This window comes from Xiphophorus hellerii, chromosome 12, assembly GCF_003331165.1.
Source record: "Xiphophorus hellerii strain 12219 chromosome 12, Xiphophorus_hellerii-4.1, whole genome shotgun sequence".
NCBI classification, from domain to species: domain Eukaryota; kingdom Metazoa; phylum Chordata; class Actinopteri; order Cyprinodontiformes; family Poeciliidae; genus Xiphophorus; species Xiphophorus hellerii.
This window is the reverse complement of record NC_045683.1, coordinates 19,160,759-19,179,048: the sequence shown is the minus strand read 5'-3', so window position 1 is coordinate 19,179,048 and position 18,290 is coordinate 19,160,759. Positions and strand designations below refer to the sequence as shown.

At 36.8% G+C, this 18,290-nt stretch overlaps 1 protein-coding gene across 1 annotated transcript in view; it reads right to left on the bottom strand.

The window, feature by feature from the left end:
- The window catches only part of LOC116729785 (ras GTPase-activating protein 1), a 28,071-nt gene extending 10,096 nt beyond the window's left edge, over positions 1–17,975 (bottom strand). The window contains exons 1-4 of the mRNA XM_032578564.1: positions 17,482–17,975; positions 2,622–2,774; positions 1,207–1,342; positions 379–449 (exon numbers count right to left, since the gene is read on the bottom strand). Coding sequence (XP_032434455.1) covers positions 379–449; positions 1,207–1,342; positions 2,622–2,774; positions 17,482–17,975 — 854 coding nt within the window. The remainder of the gene's footprint in view (positions 1–378; positions 450–1,206; positions 1,343–2,621; positions 2,775–17,481) is intronic.
- Between the last annotated feature and the right edge of the window lie 315 nt (positions 17,976–18,290).

Here is an 18,290-nt window from a genome sequence, read left to right as displayed (position 1 = left end):
TTTTGCACATCGTCTGCATTGTAGAGCTTAAGGCTTGCAGGCATGTTGACTTTTCTGGCTGACTTTAGACAGATGTTTATCAGATTTAGGAAATGAGGGATGCAGATGGGAGCATCAGTGAGTGTGCGCATTGCAGCTTAACAACTGCTTTTCAATAAGTCAGATGATGTTCTCGGCAGGACGCTGAAGCATTCCACAAAATCAGGCTGTTCTTTGTGAGCAAAACAGGCAGATGTTTTCCTTCTCTGCCTGGGATCTCTGTGCTCGTGTGTGTTTGAATATAATTCACAGTAATGAAATTGCTTCTAAGAACAAATCCGAGTGGGACGAGAAAAAAAAAAGGACATTCAATTTTTGATTTGTCTATTAAGTGCTTACCTGATCTCATCGGTATCTGGCACTTTGGTGTATGGAAGTATGGCCCTGACTCTCCTCCTGTCTTCTACAGGCTGTGGAAAATAAGGGATAAAAATAAGAAGAACAAACTCTTAGCATTGATCTTCCAAAATCATCAATCATTTATTTAGTCAAAACTGATTTTACTAAGCAAGTTACAACTTATTTAAGGCGATATGAAAATTAGCATTAGCTTTGCCTCAAATGACCTCACTCCTGCCTGTTGGCAAAAAAAACAAACAAGGGAATAAGACGATAATTTCTTATACAATGTGGATGGGGAACAAAAGAAGAAAAAAAAACAGTCACTATTCCTTTTCAGTCATCCTAAAAATATATTAATATATTTCCATCCCCTTTTCCACAACTTTAACACAATTCATATGAAAAATAACTTTTGATGAGATTCCAACCGATTTAACGTCCCTTATGCACAAAGTCATCTGGAGGTTTAAGTTTCACAAGCTTTTGTATGATATTAACAGATCCAAATTATCAAGGGAAATTTCTTCTCATTCCCATTGGACTGTTCTTTATTTTTAAAAGAAACATTAAAGAGATTTACTGATTTTAAAAGATAATAATGTGGCATCAATGGGAAATCTGGACAATTTCACAAATGCTGTGATATGGCTCACAGTAATTCAGGGTTGAAATATCACGCATACCCTATTTGCAAATTCGACATTTTTCCAGGATTTTCACAAAGCGCAATAAACATGGAAGAACTCCTTTGACACAATAATCTATTTTTAAAAATGACTCCAAAAGAAACCAATCATATATTTAAAGCTATAAAGTCAGTCTCACCTCCGGAGGTGCCACTGGTGATAGGAGCTTCTCTCCTTTTAATAGGCAAGACACATAGCTGTAGTAACCAATCAGGTCTGATAGAGAACAGAACCGTCGACCACCAATGTAATAGTCCCCACACATGGCGATTATCCTGGAAAACAAAAGCAACATTAAGTGACAGCAGATCTTTAAACACAGGTTCTTTCAGTTTGGAGTCATTAAGTTCTAATCGGGGCATCAAGCTCACTTTTTATTCATGTAGGACCCACTGAACAAACTTCCACCACAAATAGCATGGGGGGAGGAGGTGCGCGTGAGAGGGAAATGAGAGGAGTAGCTTGGTGAATGTGTGTAAAAATGTGCCACATCAAAAGCATGATGTTATTCATGTTATCTTCATAGCTACCTACTTAGCAACCAAAGACTGCTTGGAGAGTAGCCTGTTTGTAGAATCGTAGCATAAAAAGGACTTATTATAAATAAAACAAGCCTTTTTAACAAATTTAACAAAATGTTTCAGTTTTTTTTTTTTTACTTTACTTTTGCATGAGGTTAAATCTATATTTGGGTTTTTGTTTAATTTACACCTACTGGCTATTGATTGTGTCTTTATCTAAAAGTGTTAGCTTAAAGACAAAACTGTTACAGATCAACTTAGGCGACGACAGTTTGTTTATTCATTCATGGTAGGACACACTCAACAACCCCAATGTGAGATTCTGACTAATTATGTTCAAAAAAGGGTCACTTAAAATAACTACATCTGTGAAAAAATAAGAAAATTTCTGTGGACACGATCAGCGTTACTTTTATTAACTACTACATTTTAAGTAAAAGCTCATTTTTAAATATCAATCTACAGTTAAGTAGCAACAAAGAAATGTGTTTCTAACAGAAATGTGTCTGATATATCTCCAAAGTTAATTAATATATTTTTGAAGAAATTAATTAAAAATAATAAAACAACTTGGTGTGTTTTTTTTTTATTATTTATTGTTTAGCAAAAACAAAATTATTTACGCCCACCCAATCACCGGAAAAATCTCTTTTGTATTTATAGCCATAAAACCATTCTTATGACTGAAAAAGAGTCTTTTAGATTTGTGATGAATAAAAACATTTTTGGTAACATTTCTGTGTCCATTGTGAGTGTTGCTGTGACAGAAAACCAAGGCATCTTCAGAATATTATTTTGGTTATCGCTCAAGTCTACCAGCTAATACACTGCCACATTTAGGCCAAATCAGTAAGGACAATTCCACAAAATATCCTTAAAATTGCAAATCTTGTTGCAGAACAGAGGCTCCTAAAAGTGTCTGTGTGATGTATGAAATATAAACACTTTGTGTGCAAATGTGCAAATTAGCACGCACTGCAGCTAATTTCAATTGTTCCAGTTAATAAAAGCTTTTTAAAGCACTCTGACGTACCTGAAATGGTTGACCACATTGGTCATACTGAGGAAAGACAGGACAAATGAACCGGGCCGGCGGTCACTCTCCCTGATGAGGTAGCTGCCGGGGGTCCGGGCCTGGCGTAAACGCTCCTCTGCAATGGTTCGGTCTAGTTTGCCATGGTACCACCTGAAGACAACAAACAACAGAATGAATAAAGGAAGAAAAAAAACATAACACTGATAAATTACTACTTGTGAATGGAAGAATAGAGCACATAAAACCCTTAAAGTGTAAATGCTGGAGCTATTCTTTGAGTTTTAACCACCAAATGTTAAAAGTTTGACATGTTTTTCTATTATTTTTTGACAACTTGCTCTTCTAAAAATAGGTCAAATAAACTAAAAAAAAAAAAAAAAAAGAGTCTTGCAGTAAGAGAATGAGGTGCAGCAGCAGCTCTTTTCACAAGAGACCTAAATGGCTTCCATTTGGTTTAGGGAGCACAGGTCTGTGCTTGTAAAGAAAACATGATAAAATATGCTTTCAACCATTAGGCTGCTGATAGTGTGCTGAAAAAGAAAGCACATCCAGCAGGAAAGCTGCTTGATATGCTTTCTTTTTTAATGACTTTCATATCATTAAAATGAGAAACAATGCAGTTGTACAGAACAAGAATACACAGAAATAGCATCAACATGTTGATGTTAGAAGGAAAATTTTAAAAAGTAAACAGGCTAGATTTTAGTGACAACTGTATTACACACACAAGCACCCCCACACACACACACATTACCTAGAAGTAGGCCAAGAAAGACTCAAACAACCTCCAGATGCAACAACCAAAACTGATAAAATACAACATGAAAAACAAGACTCGGTTGTGATTGCTTCTGCTTCAAGCCAATCTTGGTAATCTATGTTGAGCAAGACATGCAGGGTTCAACACTGCATTGATGTGACTTGACAGGAAGATGCTCAACTTTAACAAGCTGCTCAGGTTTCTGCTTTTCTGCTCTATTTCCAGGTTCAATTCCTGCTGCTGATGTGAAGTAACCAATTAGACTTTTACAGTAATATCAGAACATGTATAACTGTTAAAAACACAAGCAACGCTGGGTCCTTGCCCTTTTCCATTAGGTTTACAGCCCAGTTTTCTAGTAAGAGGTTGGTGCAAACACAGCTGCAAATTCCACTGTTACTTGCTGATGTATGAGTAAGAATTGTATTAGCCATGTAGGATCAGGTCAACCCAACACAATTTCTAAACCATCTCCACCAAATGAAAAAGTTTAAAATGCATTAGAAGTTAGCTGGTGACAAGAAAAGTCGATCACTAACTCAAGGCTGAATACTAGAAGAAAAAAAAACTAAGCATGATTGAAATTAGTCATGGTGTGATATTAACAATAACCTTTTTTATGAACTATTTGCAAATCCCAAAAACCCTCCGTGCCATTTGGAGTGTTACTTTTGCCATCTGAACTGCTTTTCCTCTTTTGGCTCCATGACAGCTTAAGGAAATGTTGCATTCATGCTTCAAATTATTACGGCCTACTGTTAGTGGTCACTAAAAGACGAAGCAGTTGCTAGTATTGTTGTCTCAAAACTAGAATTTCCTCTTTAAGTAAAATAACATTGTCACATGTACTTAAGTGTGTTGTTTAAACTTGTTCATATGTTACTATAAAATCTTTAACAAAAAACATTTACCAGGTTTATGTTTCAAAGACTTATTAGAGGAAAGTTTGTGATTTGTTGAACTGCCTTTCTGGTTGTAAAAAGTGTTTTGTGTATTTTTTTTGTCTGTGTGTTTATTTTGCTTTCCTGGATGGCAACTTTGGTGTTGACTTTTCCAGTGACTTTGCCCACTGTTGCTGCAAACACATCAGAAAAGACATTATATTTGTTTAACAACCAACCTTAAATAGTTGTTGTTTAAACTTAAGCACATGATACTGTGAAATCTTTAACAAAAACCTTTTGAAAGTTTGGAATGCAGCGCAACTTAAGGGTAAAACACTGTATGTGCATCAAAAATAAAGCTTTACTAAAATATAGAAATCCAAGTGAGCAGATCGTTGATCAGTACAGTCTGTTTGTGTCCAGTATTTGTGAATGTTGAAAACTGATGTGTGACCACTGCGGTGCAGCGGTCCCGCTCTGTCTGTGCTCTCTGAAACTTAAAGAAAACCCCAACATCAAGCCACACGTCAAAAAGACACCCCTATTATCCCACACTGACGGAAGCTGGTACCAACCGATCTTTTTTGAACCCGCTCCATTCAGAAGCCTCGACACTTCTGATAACACTCTCCAAGGCTGGCACACGTCATTACAACCCCTCTAATGTGGGTTAAAGGTGACAACTTGCGCACATTACTGACCAAATGCAACATGTGCGTTCCCTTTCACCAAACCAGAGTTGGCAAATGGGCTCTGCTGCTCTTGGATTGTAGTAGTGTCACTAATAAGCCCTGCTTCACTCATCCTGCATTCGACCTGATAGCAGATGACGGTGCTGGCAGATTAAGCCAAACCTAACATGATGTTAGGAACAGGCAGTGTGGACATAAACATTTCTGGTATGCGCTAAGAAGAAAAATATATATATTAAGATTTCACCAATCTTTTGACTACAAATATCACAGAGTCTAAAGCCTCATCAGTTTAAAAAGTTGACTACTTCTCTTCATAACTGATATTATAAGCAGTGCAGGCATTCTGCTAAATATTTCATTTCCTATGCCCGCTTTGCCTTTGAAGGGCCACAGTGCTTAAAAAAAAGTGTGTAAAATTTTCTTGCAGACCTGTCGAATAAGAGTAATTTACATGATTTAATAATTGAGAGATGCAACAGGAAGGTACAAAGTGTTAGCATTTTTTCTGCTTTGGAAAACAGACTCCATAATATACAGTATATGAATAGCCTATCCAGCTATTATATGGAAGAAAAAAAAACAGCTCTCAAAAAGCAAGATTTTATTGAAAACATTGCTCTTAGCCAACATATGATGTCACAGGCATATGGAGTCTGAATGTGTGGCACAAAATTATTTAGCTAACAGTTAATTTGTTTTTTCATGACATACATAATGCTTACAACAGTATTGCCGTAATGATAAATTTGCAATCCATGGCATTGGGGGAAGCAAATTTTTACCTATTTAATGCCTGCAAGGAAAAAGAAGCAAACATGCAAAGTAACAGGACCAAGTAAGAAGCTCCAAGCCGAACAAGCATTCATCCACAGTGAAAGCAATGGAAGATTAGCTGTGTCATTGGCACACCGTCTCAACCAGTGATCATCCTAGACGGCGGTAATAAGAGACACCCATCAACACATGTTCAGACACTGAACAGCACAGTCATGACAGGCTTGTAATAAACATCCTGATACAATTTCACAGAACACCACACAGATCTTCATGACCTGGAAAGTTAATTTGTAAACTAAACGGACTATAAACCTCAACCATGAAGTTTGCAGTATATAGTTCTACCATCCGTTTCAGGAATGGGCAGTCATGTCAGCACATGTGTAGCAAGGAGAGCAGAAATATCTTGGCTCTGCTGAGTAAAGCTGAGCCAGCTTTTCAGCAAGTAATTCCCCGATGGTCAACAAAAGATAGGAATAAACTCCAATTTAAATAGCTAGCAGAATGCTTTTTGGGGTTTTTTTATGCGAGAATGAAATTCTGTTTTAATGCAACTATTCCATTAACTACACAAGATTCTTAGTTATAGATGTAGTGTTTGATTCCATTTCTTGCCAGTAAACAAACAACAGGAAGACAATTGAATACTATGTTATCTGTGTAAAAAATAAAATCACAATATGTGATTTTACAAATGCCTCCTGACCAGCCTCACCCCCTTCCCAACACACACACAAACGACAACAAGTTGAAAATAATCCAATATAGATATGCTAAAAAATATCAGCTGATATGGTTAATATTAATATACCGTGCATCCTTAATATTTACAATCACTTAGAAGTTTGTGGAGGAGCTGAGAGCACCTTATTAGTACGAAAATGTTACACAGTAAAAGAAGTTAGAAAACAAAATTATTTTGTCAATGGTGTAACTGCAGAAATTGTTATGGTCTACTAAGGTAGCGTATATAACTAATATTTTTTGGCAATTTTGGATTTTTAGACCTTTGCCGAGGTAGATAAGATCAATGGATAAGATCGGCTTCACGGTTAAGTACCAGCCAATCATCGAGCTTCCAAAATCTGGTCGATTTATTGTTGCACCCTACTGCTGAGTAATAGAACAGTGCAAGTAAAATTCCTTAAGTGTCACAGCTGAAGACGGTGAGCACCCATAACTAATGGGTTTTGTTTCTAAAGTGCATTTATAAAAGAGGAAGCTCTCATAGGAGATCATAGAGATTATGACCAACTGATTAGGACAGACATAAATATGATTAGTGCAAATCGCTGAGCAACAAATTCAGTGCACTTACTTAGCAAAACAAGTCAGTAATTAAAACAAAAGAGAGTGTGCCAATCTGAGGCTCTGCACCGTTTATTAACTTCGCAACCGAGGCTGCGTACGAGTTCTCGCGTCGTTCCAGTCCTGGTACCTGCATGTGGGTGATTACATATACAGTACAGCTCGTCGGTGTGTAAGCAGCTTCTCAGTCTAGGTAATTCACAAAGATGTGACTGTGTAACATCTGGAATACCACCAGGCAAGATCACATATGTGCCATCATTTAATGCATGTTTTAGGGGAAAATATGCTTTAATCCAAATGGATTTAAATTTTTAGAGGTTTACAGACTAATCACTCAATAACCAATCCGCAACTTGGCAAATCAAAAACAACATGAAAACATTGCTAAAGTGCTGTGTTTTTTTATAACAACTCTTAAATCTATATGTATACTCTCACCAAAGTGCTAGACGCCATCTATAAGAATAATTAGTATATCATCAAAATCCTCAGCAGTAACAGATGTGTCTTCAGCCTCTGCCTTGCACAGCTGAACTGAAACATTCAAGTCTGCATAATATTAAACACATTTGTAATAGAGGAACAGTTGGGGGAAACAGAGAAGGAAGCTTTTTCTAAGCTCTGCAAGTTTTGACGCTTGCCTACCCTGCAAGTGCAAATGCAGCTGATTTCACATTTCCCTCTCAACCCCTGCAATGCATTCTGTTTAAAAGAGAAATGTCCAAAAAGTAAATTGAATGTATTTTTAATGCTTTTTTGGGGGAGGAACAGGAATCATAAATTAATTAATTAGTCCTTGGTAAATTTTGAGACGCTTCAAGCCTAAGGTTTTAAACATTATTTTAAGTGCCATTTGAGCATATCCACTTTGCGTGCTGTTTTATTGTTACCACAGACTAGGAATCTGGAGCTGGACTCTCGTCTTCAGGGGAAATTAGAGCAACAGGACAGAAAGATTGCTGTGATTCGCTTGAGGTAGACATCGTCTCTCCCTCTGTCAGTCCGTCTGCCTGACTCATTAAACTATCATTTCGTCCTCCTCTGTTGCTATGGGTGCATCTGTACTTTGACATCTCAACAGACATGCTGTCTGCCCTTATCAAAATCAAACAGCAAAAAATGAATTAAACCCAACTTTATTGTATATCATCATTCTCTGTATGTAAAATTGATATTTTTATATATAGTCAATGTATTTTGACGGGAGTTTTTTGTATGACACACCAACAAATAATGATGCGTATAGCTTAACTTCCCTTGATATTTGACTATCTACAAAACAAAACCTTTAGCTGCACAGTCAAGGCACAACTAGAAATCAACAGAGACAACTTCTGCATTACAGTTACAGATATAACCAGTCTTTTATGGTCAGATATGTAGCACAGAAAAAATAGCGTCCCCATTCAAACTGCCAATCTTGAAAAACCGTCAACATGGATGTAACACCAAAAGGCTCATTGGTTGTTTCGCAGGACTTCCAATGTCCTACAATAAGCCTTTATTACATTTTTTAAAGGAACAATCTGTAGCAAACAGAAAAACAACCAAATAAAGGGATTTAAAGGTAAAAACATCTGTTCAATAAAGTAGAGCTCAGTCATTGCTCATGTAATCAGAAGCACATGGAAGCAGCAAATGAATAAGAGTCACAATTTCAGTATTCTTAAGACATATTAATCCTCTCCAGTCAAACATCTGCAGCTAATCAATTTGACTAGCTGCATTGTTGCAAATGTTCAGCATCTGGAGCCCTAATAACTTAATGTAAACAAAAAACAATATTATTTAACAGACTAAAAAATTATTTATTTGACAACATTTGGGGCAAATAAATCATTTTTAGTTTGTGGTTTACTTCGCCACATTAAGGTTTTAAATCAGAAAAAGATAATGTTCTACTGAAGTCAGTGAAATTAATATTAAAACTTTGTGCATTAAGAGTTAATTCATAAAACAAAATATTGTGACAAAGGAATTTGGGCCTGCACGAGATGAGAAAAATATACGTTATGTGATGATGTCAATCCACACTACAATGATGGTATTACTTGAAATAAATGTTTACAGAGTTAATGCTGTTCTACTTTGGGTTTATTGCACTCACCAACCCCAGTTAGTGAGCACAATGACATTTATATAATCAGATTTATTGCAATACATACAATTCTTTGTTCTTCTAATAATGCTGTCACTGATACTGTGATGATATATTCCACAACATGTTGTGAAACCCTACTAAGGAGAAGCAATCATATGGTTTATCAACACAATAAAAAAAAAAGTTGGTTAAAACAATTATTCATCTACTAAAAATAACAATTTCTAATTTGTTTCTGATCCATAAACCTGACCGCATGATTTGGATTTCTTCTTTTTCAGTTCAGGAAAAATCTATCCCATTGGTGGTTCTATGAGGTAATCAAAATGTCTTATTTTTTTAAGTAATAAAAAAAAAAATACAACTATAGAGTTTAATTGAACAGATGCAATCCTGAATCCATATGTATTGTTGACATACACTTCTTAAAGTTTTATATTCGGAGCAGTGTTTCTGTTGCTCTGAAGCTGAGGGGATTTAGAGCCAACAAACTGTTTAATACATTTTTATCATCACTACAATTATTACCTCAAAACATCCTGAGAAAATTTAGAGTTTTCTCAAAATTTAGAGTTTTCTCAAAATGCCGTCTCTACCTGATCCTATAAATGAATGTTGGGGATTAAAAAGAAAGTTTAAGGCTGAGTAGAAGCCTTACTTACGCCGAGTTCACCCTCTGCTGCATCTCCCTCCTGTGTCCCGTACTCTCACAAGGTGCATCGACTCCACCAATAGCGCTGCTGGCCTGGTAAAAAGTGCAAGCTCCAATGTGGAAAGACGACCAAAAACATTTTTAAATCCAATAAAGGCATTAGGGCTTCTCCCAGTTGGAGCCCTGACACAGTCATCTCTCGAAGCCAGGTTCAACGAGCAACATCCGTGGAGAATAATTAAACAGGAAGACACAACGACCAAAACAGGCTCACGCGGATTTACTTGATTAATTAGTCTGATCAACTAGTTTAGTAACGATGCGTCTCGTTCTTATCATTTGAAAGGCTGGTTTAAAGAAAGACACTGGTGCTGTAGCCTTCTGGTCTTTGCTCCACTTAATCCTGCAATGATTTCTCTTCCTCTGACTCGCTCCTCTTTTCTCTCTCAAAAGCACACATCCTGAGCATGCTGCCTATTGGTTTCTCTACCACAGGGACGCAAGGATAGGAGTGGCATATGTTAACAGACAGATGTAAAAATACCCATTTAGGGGCAGCCTACTGAAAATTTTAACACACCGACACACAAACGTCTACATTAACATTGACACACAAAGTCAGAAGTTTGTCCATCTGAAGTGTTTCAAAGTGGTTTTAGTCTTTCTCCAGACGCTCACTTGGCAAATGAATGAATGGAAGTCTTTTTGATGCAAACACTGTTTAGGTTTATGAACTCTCTAGCCAGCCTAAAATTCTCTCAACTATGATCATAAAGTTATGTTTATGTTGTCCATTCATGTTTGCACAACAGATAAAACAAAGCAGGAGATGATTGATGACAACTACTGCTATTTCTTATTTTTTTTTTGTAATGTACCGTTACACTTTTCAGATATTTTTTACTTAAATTATCAGAATTGCATTGATCTACTGGTCTTTTATTCTGTAATAAGGCTGCTGTCGGATGAGGAAATCTTAAACCACATGATCAGTAAAACACCCATGATGCATGATGAACCATCATAGCTGTTTACTTTGTGCAAGCCAAGACGATGACAGGACAAGTGCCAGACGTCCAACTGATGAGTGCAAGAGCCATCTATGTGTCCGAAGCAGTGATCTGCGTCAGTGCTAGCCAACTAGTGAGACAGACGAGGATGGACAGAAACCCAACATGTTAGGTTTCTTGCTGTTAGTCAGTTTGCCTGAAATAACACCATTAAATCAGAGATAATAAGCTTCACTGTAAGATGTAAATGTTTTCCAAACTTGTTACCCTGTCTTCATGCATGTTTGTTACTTAAAAAATGACTGTTATTTTTTAAAATCAGAAAACCTTACTGATTGAATGAAAAATTAGCTCTAGGTATTCCAGTGATAAGAATTATTTTGGCCTAAACACTTCTAGACTTTTAAGTTCGGTGCAGAAAGAAACAGCTTCCCCTCATGAAGCGAGTTAGCAATTTCTCTCCATCGTGCTCAGTGCTTCACTTTTTTCTGAAGTTGTTTTATGAATCAATTTTCTTCCAACTTTTGCTATTCTTTTCTCCTAAAAAAAAACTAATTCTTTCATCATGTAATATCAAGCTTTAGTATTTGTGTGAACGGTATAAATAACAAGGCAATTGTACAATCTCATTGCAGAACATTAACAAAGGCTGCAACGGTCCAATACAGGTGGTAACTGTAGTACAAAGTATTGCAGTTATTTAACATCTGAATTTTCCAGCAATAGTCTAGCATTACCATTAAGTCTTAACAACAGGATGACTGTAGAAAAAAAGCATGGTGGTAGTGTGAATGACACATGAGGATACGAGATTGTATAACAAAATAGAAATGCATTCAGACCACAGACTTTGCCTTGTTGGTGCAAAACCAATTTGGAAAACTTGGAGTGGTTTTTCAGTCAGCAGGCCTGACAAACCAGCTCTAACAAGGTTTCTGTAGGTTTACCAATAAAGGAATTTTAAGACCTTTTTTTAAGACTAATATGAATAAAATGTAGAACCTACATCACAACAGAAACAAAGAAAATACAGTGAATTTTAAGGTGCCACATTCTCAAAAAAGAAAACTGTCACAAGTACTGTTATGCATATACTCCCTGCACAAGGTACCTACGTTTTACAAACATGGAGAAAAATTAAAGGAAACAGATTTTAAGTAGGATTAAAACAAGTACCATGCATAAAATATAACAATGGACAAGAATAAGTTAGAATAAGACTTATTCTTGTGCCGTTTTCAAGTTTGCCGCAAACCCTTCCAAACAACAACAAGGTCTGACTCTACAGAATAAAGTGACTCTATAGTCGTGGCAAGTTTTGTTTTCCTGAGGAAAATTCACTAAGAGCTTATTAAAACCAGAAGGCCTCAAAGCAGTACTAGAGAACTTATTTACATTAAGTTAAATGCTGAAAGAAAATATTGTTCAAACTGCAGTGCATACGTCATCCAAAAAGTACAGAAGCCTGTGTGTTGATCACGCATTACGAAAATCAACAGCGTTAAAAGCAATATGAGTTTTCGCAGGATTAATGTGTTAATTTTGACAGCCCAAATTAATGCATAGATTTACTGTATATACACAGTTAAATTACTTGGAAATGTCAGCGTCCCCATCTAAGAAACTACATTTTCTGCATTAGCTTTGAGATTGTGGGAAATGTCTTCATCAACGCATAAACTGCTTAAAGTGCTTCTGAAGGTCTGTAGAAGTAATTTTATAAACTGTTTGCTGAGCTCACCAGCCAAATACTTGTGTAATGACTGAAAAAGGCTCACTAATATAGTCCTTTTGTTACACTTTTCCAAGAAGGAAAACATCTTTTTTAAGAGAATATGATCTGAATAGTAACAATGTGCCTGCCTTACAGATTGTGTCTACTAGCCCCACAAAGGTAAATAAAACAGTGTTGATATTAAATTAATACGGTTGCAGCAATATTCCTCATTCAACCAGTAAATCAGGTAAACTCATTAACACAGCTGCTGGTTTTACAATCCCACCATCTAATCAGGGAACCACTTCATGGCTTAAAATCTCCTCTAATCTTCGTGGAAACTCAAAATCAACCACTCATTTCCCAAAGAGTTGTTAGTTTAATCTGAGGCACAGGCCTGCATGTTTCTAAAGGCGACAAAAACTCATGGTGTTGGGCACAGGTTGCCCAACCTTGTCACAGGTTACCTTTTATGAAGGTCATTGTGAATTTTTCAGCAGTACTATTTCCAACCCTAAATATTAAGGATATTTATACTTAATAAATATCCCATACCTACTCTAAAATATAAATTCAATCAATCTTTTCTAATCAAATTAATAAATCTGTATTCCAGACAGAAGAGTGCACTGAAAAACAAAGAAAGCATGAAAGATAAACATACAAAACGATAAGAAAATATTGGACCAGGAATCAAACTTGTAAATCAAAATTTAAAAATCTGAATGATTCTGGGTGAATTGAAATGTTAGTAATGGTTCCAATTGATTCTCGAGACTTGATGCCCAAACCTACCGATAATAGAGATATTGTTGTTAAATATTGCAATTTGATAAACCAACATTTACCTCATTCTTCTTGGACACATCTGTGACAGGAGTGGCAAACTGCAATTCAAATGCAATTCAAAAATATATTATGCTCATTCTGTGTAGCACACCATCTGCATAGTCATGCAGACATGTGAAACTATTATTTAGCTTTATCCTGCTATAACTGTAGTATAATGAAAGTAATTTTAAGTATGCTCAGACTTCTTGCAGTGACAAGGTTGGCGTCATTCATCCAGTAAATGTTGGCTATGTGTTTAAAACAGTTTTAAATACTTCAGCCGTGACAGAGGCCATGATGCAGGCTTGACAGGACAAGGTGTTGATGGAATGGAAGAAACATGAGAGCGATATGGGTGAAACGTAAATAGAACTGACAAGATCCAAAATAATATTTTCATGGCATTTCTTAAATCAAACCCTTTACTTAGATCACTGCTCAATATTCCTAAGTATAGCTGATCATCATACAATTAGTACTTTACCACAAATAAAAAATAATACCGTACATGAAAAAGTTTGGGGTTTTTTTGTCATTTAAAACTGTTTCCCAATTATATTTTCCAGACTATAAGTTGTACTTTTTTCATAATTTGACTGGTCCTGCGACTTACAGTCCAGTGCAACTAGTTTTTTTTCCCCCCTTTCTTATACAAGTCGCATCATTTTATATTCTGGAGCGACTTATAGTCCGGGAAATTCTCATTGGGGACAAGAAAGTTTTTTTGTTAAGACTAATCACACTTAAACTTGACTCTTTTTGCATGAATCATCTTTGGTGCAAGGATTAAACACTAACTTTGTTTTATTTTTCATGTTTTATTTTTTCTAAAAAAAAAAAAAAAAGTTGTGATGGATACTTCAGAATTATTTGTGAACTTTTTACATTCTGAGCAACTTAAACACATAATATGCTAATTTTACTGATAATTGCTCACTCCTAATTTAGTGGAGTAAGAACTTTCCTAATCAGAACATAATTAATCTATTTTTTAGCTTAAAATAGGCTCACAGAGTCCAATCTCAATCTGACTGGGGTATCAGAGCATTTATAATTTATATATTTCTTTAAATTATTGATCAGGTCAGTCATTCTTCATTTTCTGCTTAGTTCAAAAGTACTACATCTATCAAACAACTTTCAGCATATTTGCTATACAGTTACTAGAAAAGATTTGGAATTTGGTAAAAATCCAAATTTTCAGGTCAGACCTCAAAGACCTAAAAATTAGGAGATATACATTTACAGGTCACAATATGCCCTACTAGAGAAAATGTGAAGTCTCCAGGTGGTTATTTTTACAACAAAGCAGTGTAATGAGGGTGACCATTCAGTAGAGACGTCACAAGTTCCTATTTTGCTACTCATCTCGCAGCGTTTTTTCAAATGCCAAAGACAAAACTTGTCAGGCAAGTACTCAGCTGTAAGTTAACACACTTCATATGTACAGTACAGTGTAGGGTTGATAAGTGAGTTACCTTCATGGTATGGAAATGGAGGAGAGTTGTTGTAACAATAGCTTTGACAAACTATTAAACTGTCAGTGTCAAATAATTATTTGCATTTCTCTTCTGCTTGCTAATTATAGCTCTCACAAAGCAGTCACCTGTTTCGGTGGCAGCTGGCACTACAATTAGAGCTGTTAATGTTATGTTACAGACCAGTAGCTGAGCATCGGAGGGTGCACTAAAAACAACAAAAGCAAATTTTTTTTTGACACGTTGTACTTTCACCAACAGGATTTGTGAAAGCATCACAGATTTGAACTATAAAAAATCTATTGCTTTAACGTTTTCTCAATGAAACTACAACTAGTGTTATGCCACTTTTCTATGGCGTCTTTGATGAATGGAGAAAAAATAATATGCATCTGATCAGATACTGTTTTTAAAAAATAAAAAATATATATATATTGCTAATGTTTACTTTATATGTGACTAACAGAAGAGGATGAGACGAGGAAAGGACAGAACTGAACAAAGGGTTGGGTTTAGATCAAGGAGAAGAAAAGTGAATATGCTCCACCTTAAAAGCTGCCATACCTTACCACAGCAAAACAATTTCATACAAACACACTGATGTATTTAACAATGCCTACAACATAATGTGCTGGCTTTGAGCCAGTGTCTTTATGCACTGATTTGAAACAGGCTTGGAGAGGAAATTGCTGTCTCTTTTTAACAATGCTGACACTTATAAAAGGACATACAGTTGTGCCAAATGCGGTGTTTCAGGTTTTTCTTCACCTCCATTACACACCTATTGCAGACTTCACCTGTAACCAGTTGCTAAAAAGCTCCTGACGAATCTCTGGGCAAAAATATGAAAGATCAAGGTGAATAACTGAATAATTACCTTATATTACTGAAATAAAATCTTCTAAAAAGGATTTCTAATGAATATTTAATGAATGATTGAATTGATCCTTTGTGGTGGACTGACGCACGTCCATAAAAACACATGACAGAACAAAAGGAAGGGGCAGCTTTAAATGTAGGGACCTTCCTGAAAAACCGCCGGTATAGCACATGTAAATCCAATTAATTCATTAATGGATTACACAGTAGAGTACTGAGTTACTGAAATATTGGATAGCTGGAGGCCTAAACAAAAACACTTGGCTTTAAGCAAACACACACAAAGGCTCAGGATGTTAAGGTGTGGCAGACAGGTATGTTACAGTACAATAACAGAGGCCAGTTGTTGTGCCTGGACGCTTGGTAAATTACAACCTGATAACCGTAGGAATTTAAACTGCTTAGTCATAATTTACATTTCTCCTCTGCTGACACCATGTTGTAGGTGTCACCATGTGCGGAGCTGGACCCAGAATTGTTCAGGCAATAGCTGGTTGTAAACAAAAAACTGTAGCCTAGATATTATTTAGCAGAGTAGTAGATGTACCTCAGCAGAAAAAGATTTATTTTTTTCCGTCCACTTCCACAAAAAAACACAGTTTAACACCTTCTACAGATCAGTCACCGAACTGCCCAACTCTGCTCAGTTTATGATTTCATACCTCATGCTGACCTGGACTGATGTTTTTTGTTTGTTTGATTTTCTGCTCCGGGTTCTCTCAACAACCTGGGAGATCAACAACCTGCAGCATCAGATACTGATACGAGTAAGTCAGACTTTTTTGATGTCCATCATTTTGACCGACTCAAAAACAAAATCTCATAATAATCAATTTATAGCCATAAATTTTTTAAATGATATGACATATTCAATTGTATCTGATTTTAATTCAGTTTGTTTTATATTCAACAAGCCAAACAGAGATTGTGTCATCACATTCCTGTTTTCCTTCACCATTTAAAAAACCCACCAAAAGTGAAGATTATTTAGTTAATGCAACTGGTGTAAATGTGTTTTCATCAGCTTTTAAAAAATAAAGTTCTCTTGCAAAGTGTGCCTCTGTGAAAAGATTCATAACATTTGCATTCAAGTACATGTGAATGATGTTGACAAATTAGCCTGAAGTAGTTCTGTCAAAAAACTCATGGTAAAGTTATGAGGTAAAAAGCTCATACAGTTAACATTAATTCAGATGTTTAGACTATTTTATCCTGAAACACCTGGTTATCTAGCCTAGTTGTACCATGTTGGGTTTTTTTTCTTCATAGACACGCTCCATTAATTCATACCCATCAGTATTTAGAACAAAAATGCAATTATTAAGTGTAAAACTTAGCTACCTGTATCATTCAAAATAGCACTTCACCAGCAAGTCAGGGTATATTTATAGACAATGACGTTCAGCTGCACTATTAAAAATAATTTCCGCCTGCCAGAACCTCTTCTGAAATTTAATTTTCAACCAGAGGGATAAAAACATCCCAAACATGCAAATGATACGCAGCACTCCAGGAAACTGTGAATCGGGGATTATAGATACTGGGATACTGAATATCAACTTCCACATTAGCCGAAGCAATGTTTAGAGACTTTTAAAATAGTTGCAACTGAATTATTAGTAGACTGGGACAAGTATGTAACAGTAGAAAGGAAGACAGCACCAAAAAAAGACAAAAAAAAACTTTTTGCTTGCTGTTGGTGAAATTACAATTCCTTGGTGTCAAAGAACAGCGCGTCGTTCTGAACTGGTGTTGTACTTACTGGTTTGTGGGAGGTGCAGAGAGGGGAAACACCAAATCTTCCTCATCCCCCCAATCCGGCAGGTCGCTTTCATCCATGGGGGGCGCAGGTGGCAGAGGTGGGAAGCTCGTAGAGCCATCCGGGCCTGTAGATGTGGGTGAACTCCGACTGGTTGGACTCTCCGAGGTGGGAGAGTTGCACATGCCGCCCCTTGTCCCTGAGTTGGTTCCTTGGAAAACTGCCTGACCACCACTCCCAGCTGGGGAGAGCACTGATCCCGTTATATCCCCACCAGGCACCGGATAGATACTTGTGTCGGGAAGAGAGTCCGGAGAAGTGTTTGAATGTTGGCGGGTGGTTTGGGTCGGTTCTTGTCCCAGATCGGTGACTCGCACTCTGTTCGGCTTAGGATAGCAGGGAAAAGGGGCCGTCTCCGGGCCTCCTCCTCCGCTTGCCACCCTTGTTTCTGTCGTGACCGAACCCGCATCCTCACTGCTGACCTCTGTAGCCATCATGTTAGAAAAGTACGCAGAGGGGGAAAAGTCCAGAAGGGAACCTGCCCTTCCCCTCTGTCCTCAGAATAATCCTTCAGTGTTTGGGCTTCGTGGAAACAACACAAAAAGTTTCAGAAAAAACACGTTTAGCTAGCAAGCTAACGTTAGCCAACAGCTAACTTAGCTCCCTTAGCTTTACAGCCCCTTCGCTCGCTAACGCTAGCAGCGTCGAGACACTTGATGAGTTCTTGCTGACTAGGTCTTCATTGTTTCCTGAGTTTAAAGTTCACACAGAAACTGTACTTGGAAATAAACCACGCACAATATGCTCAGAAA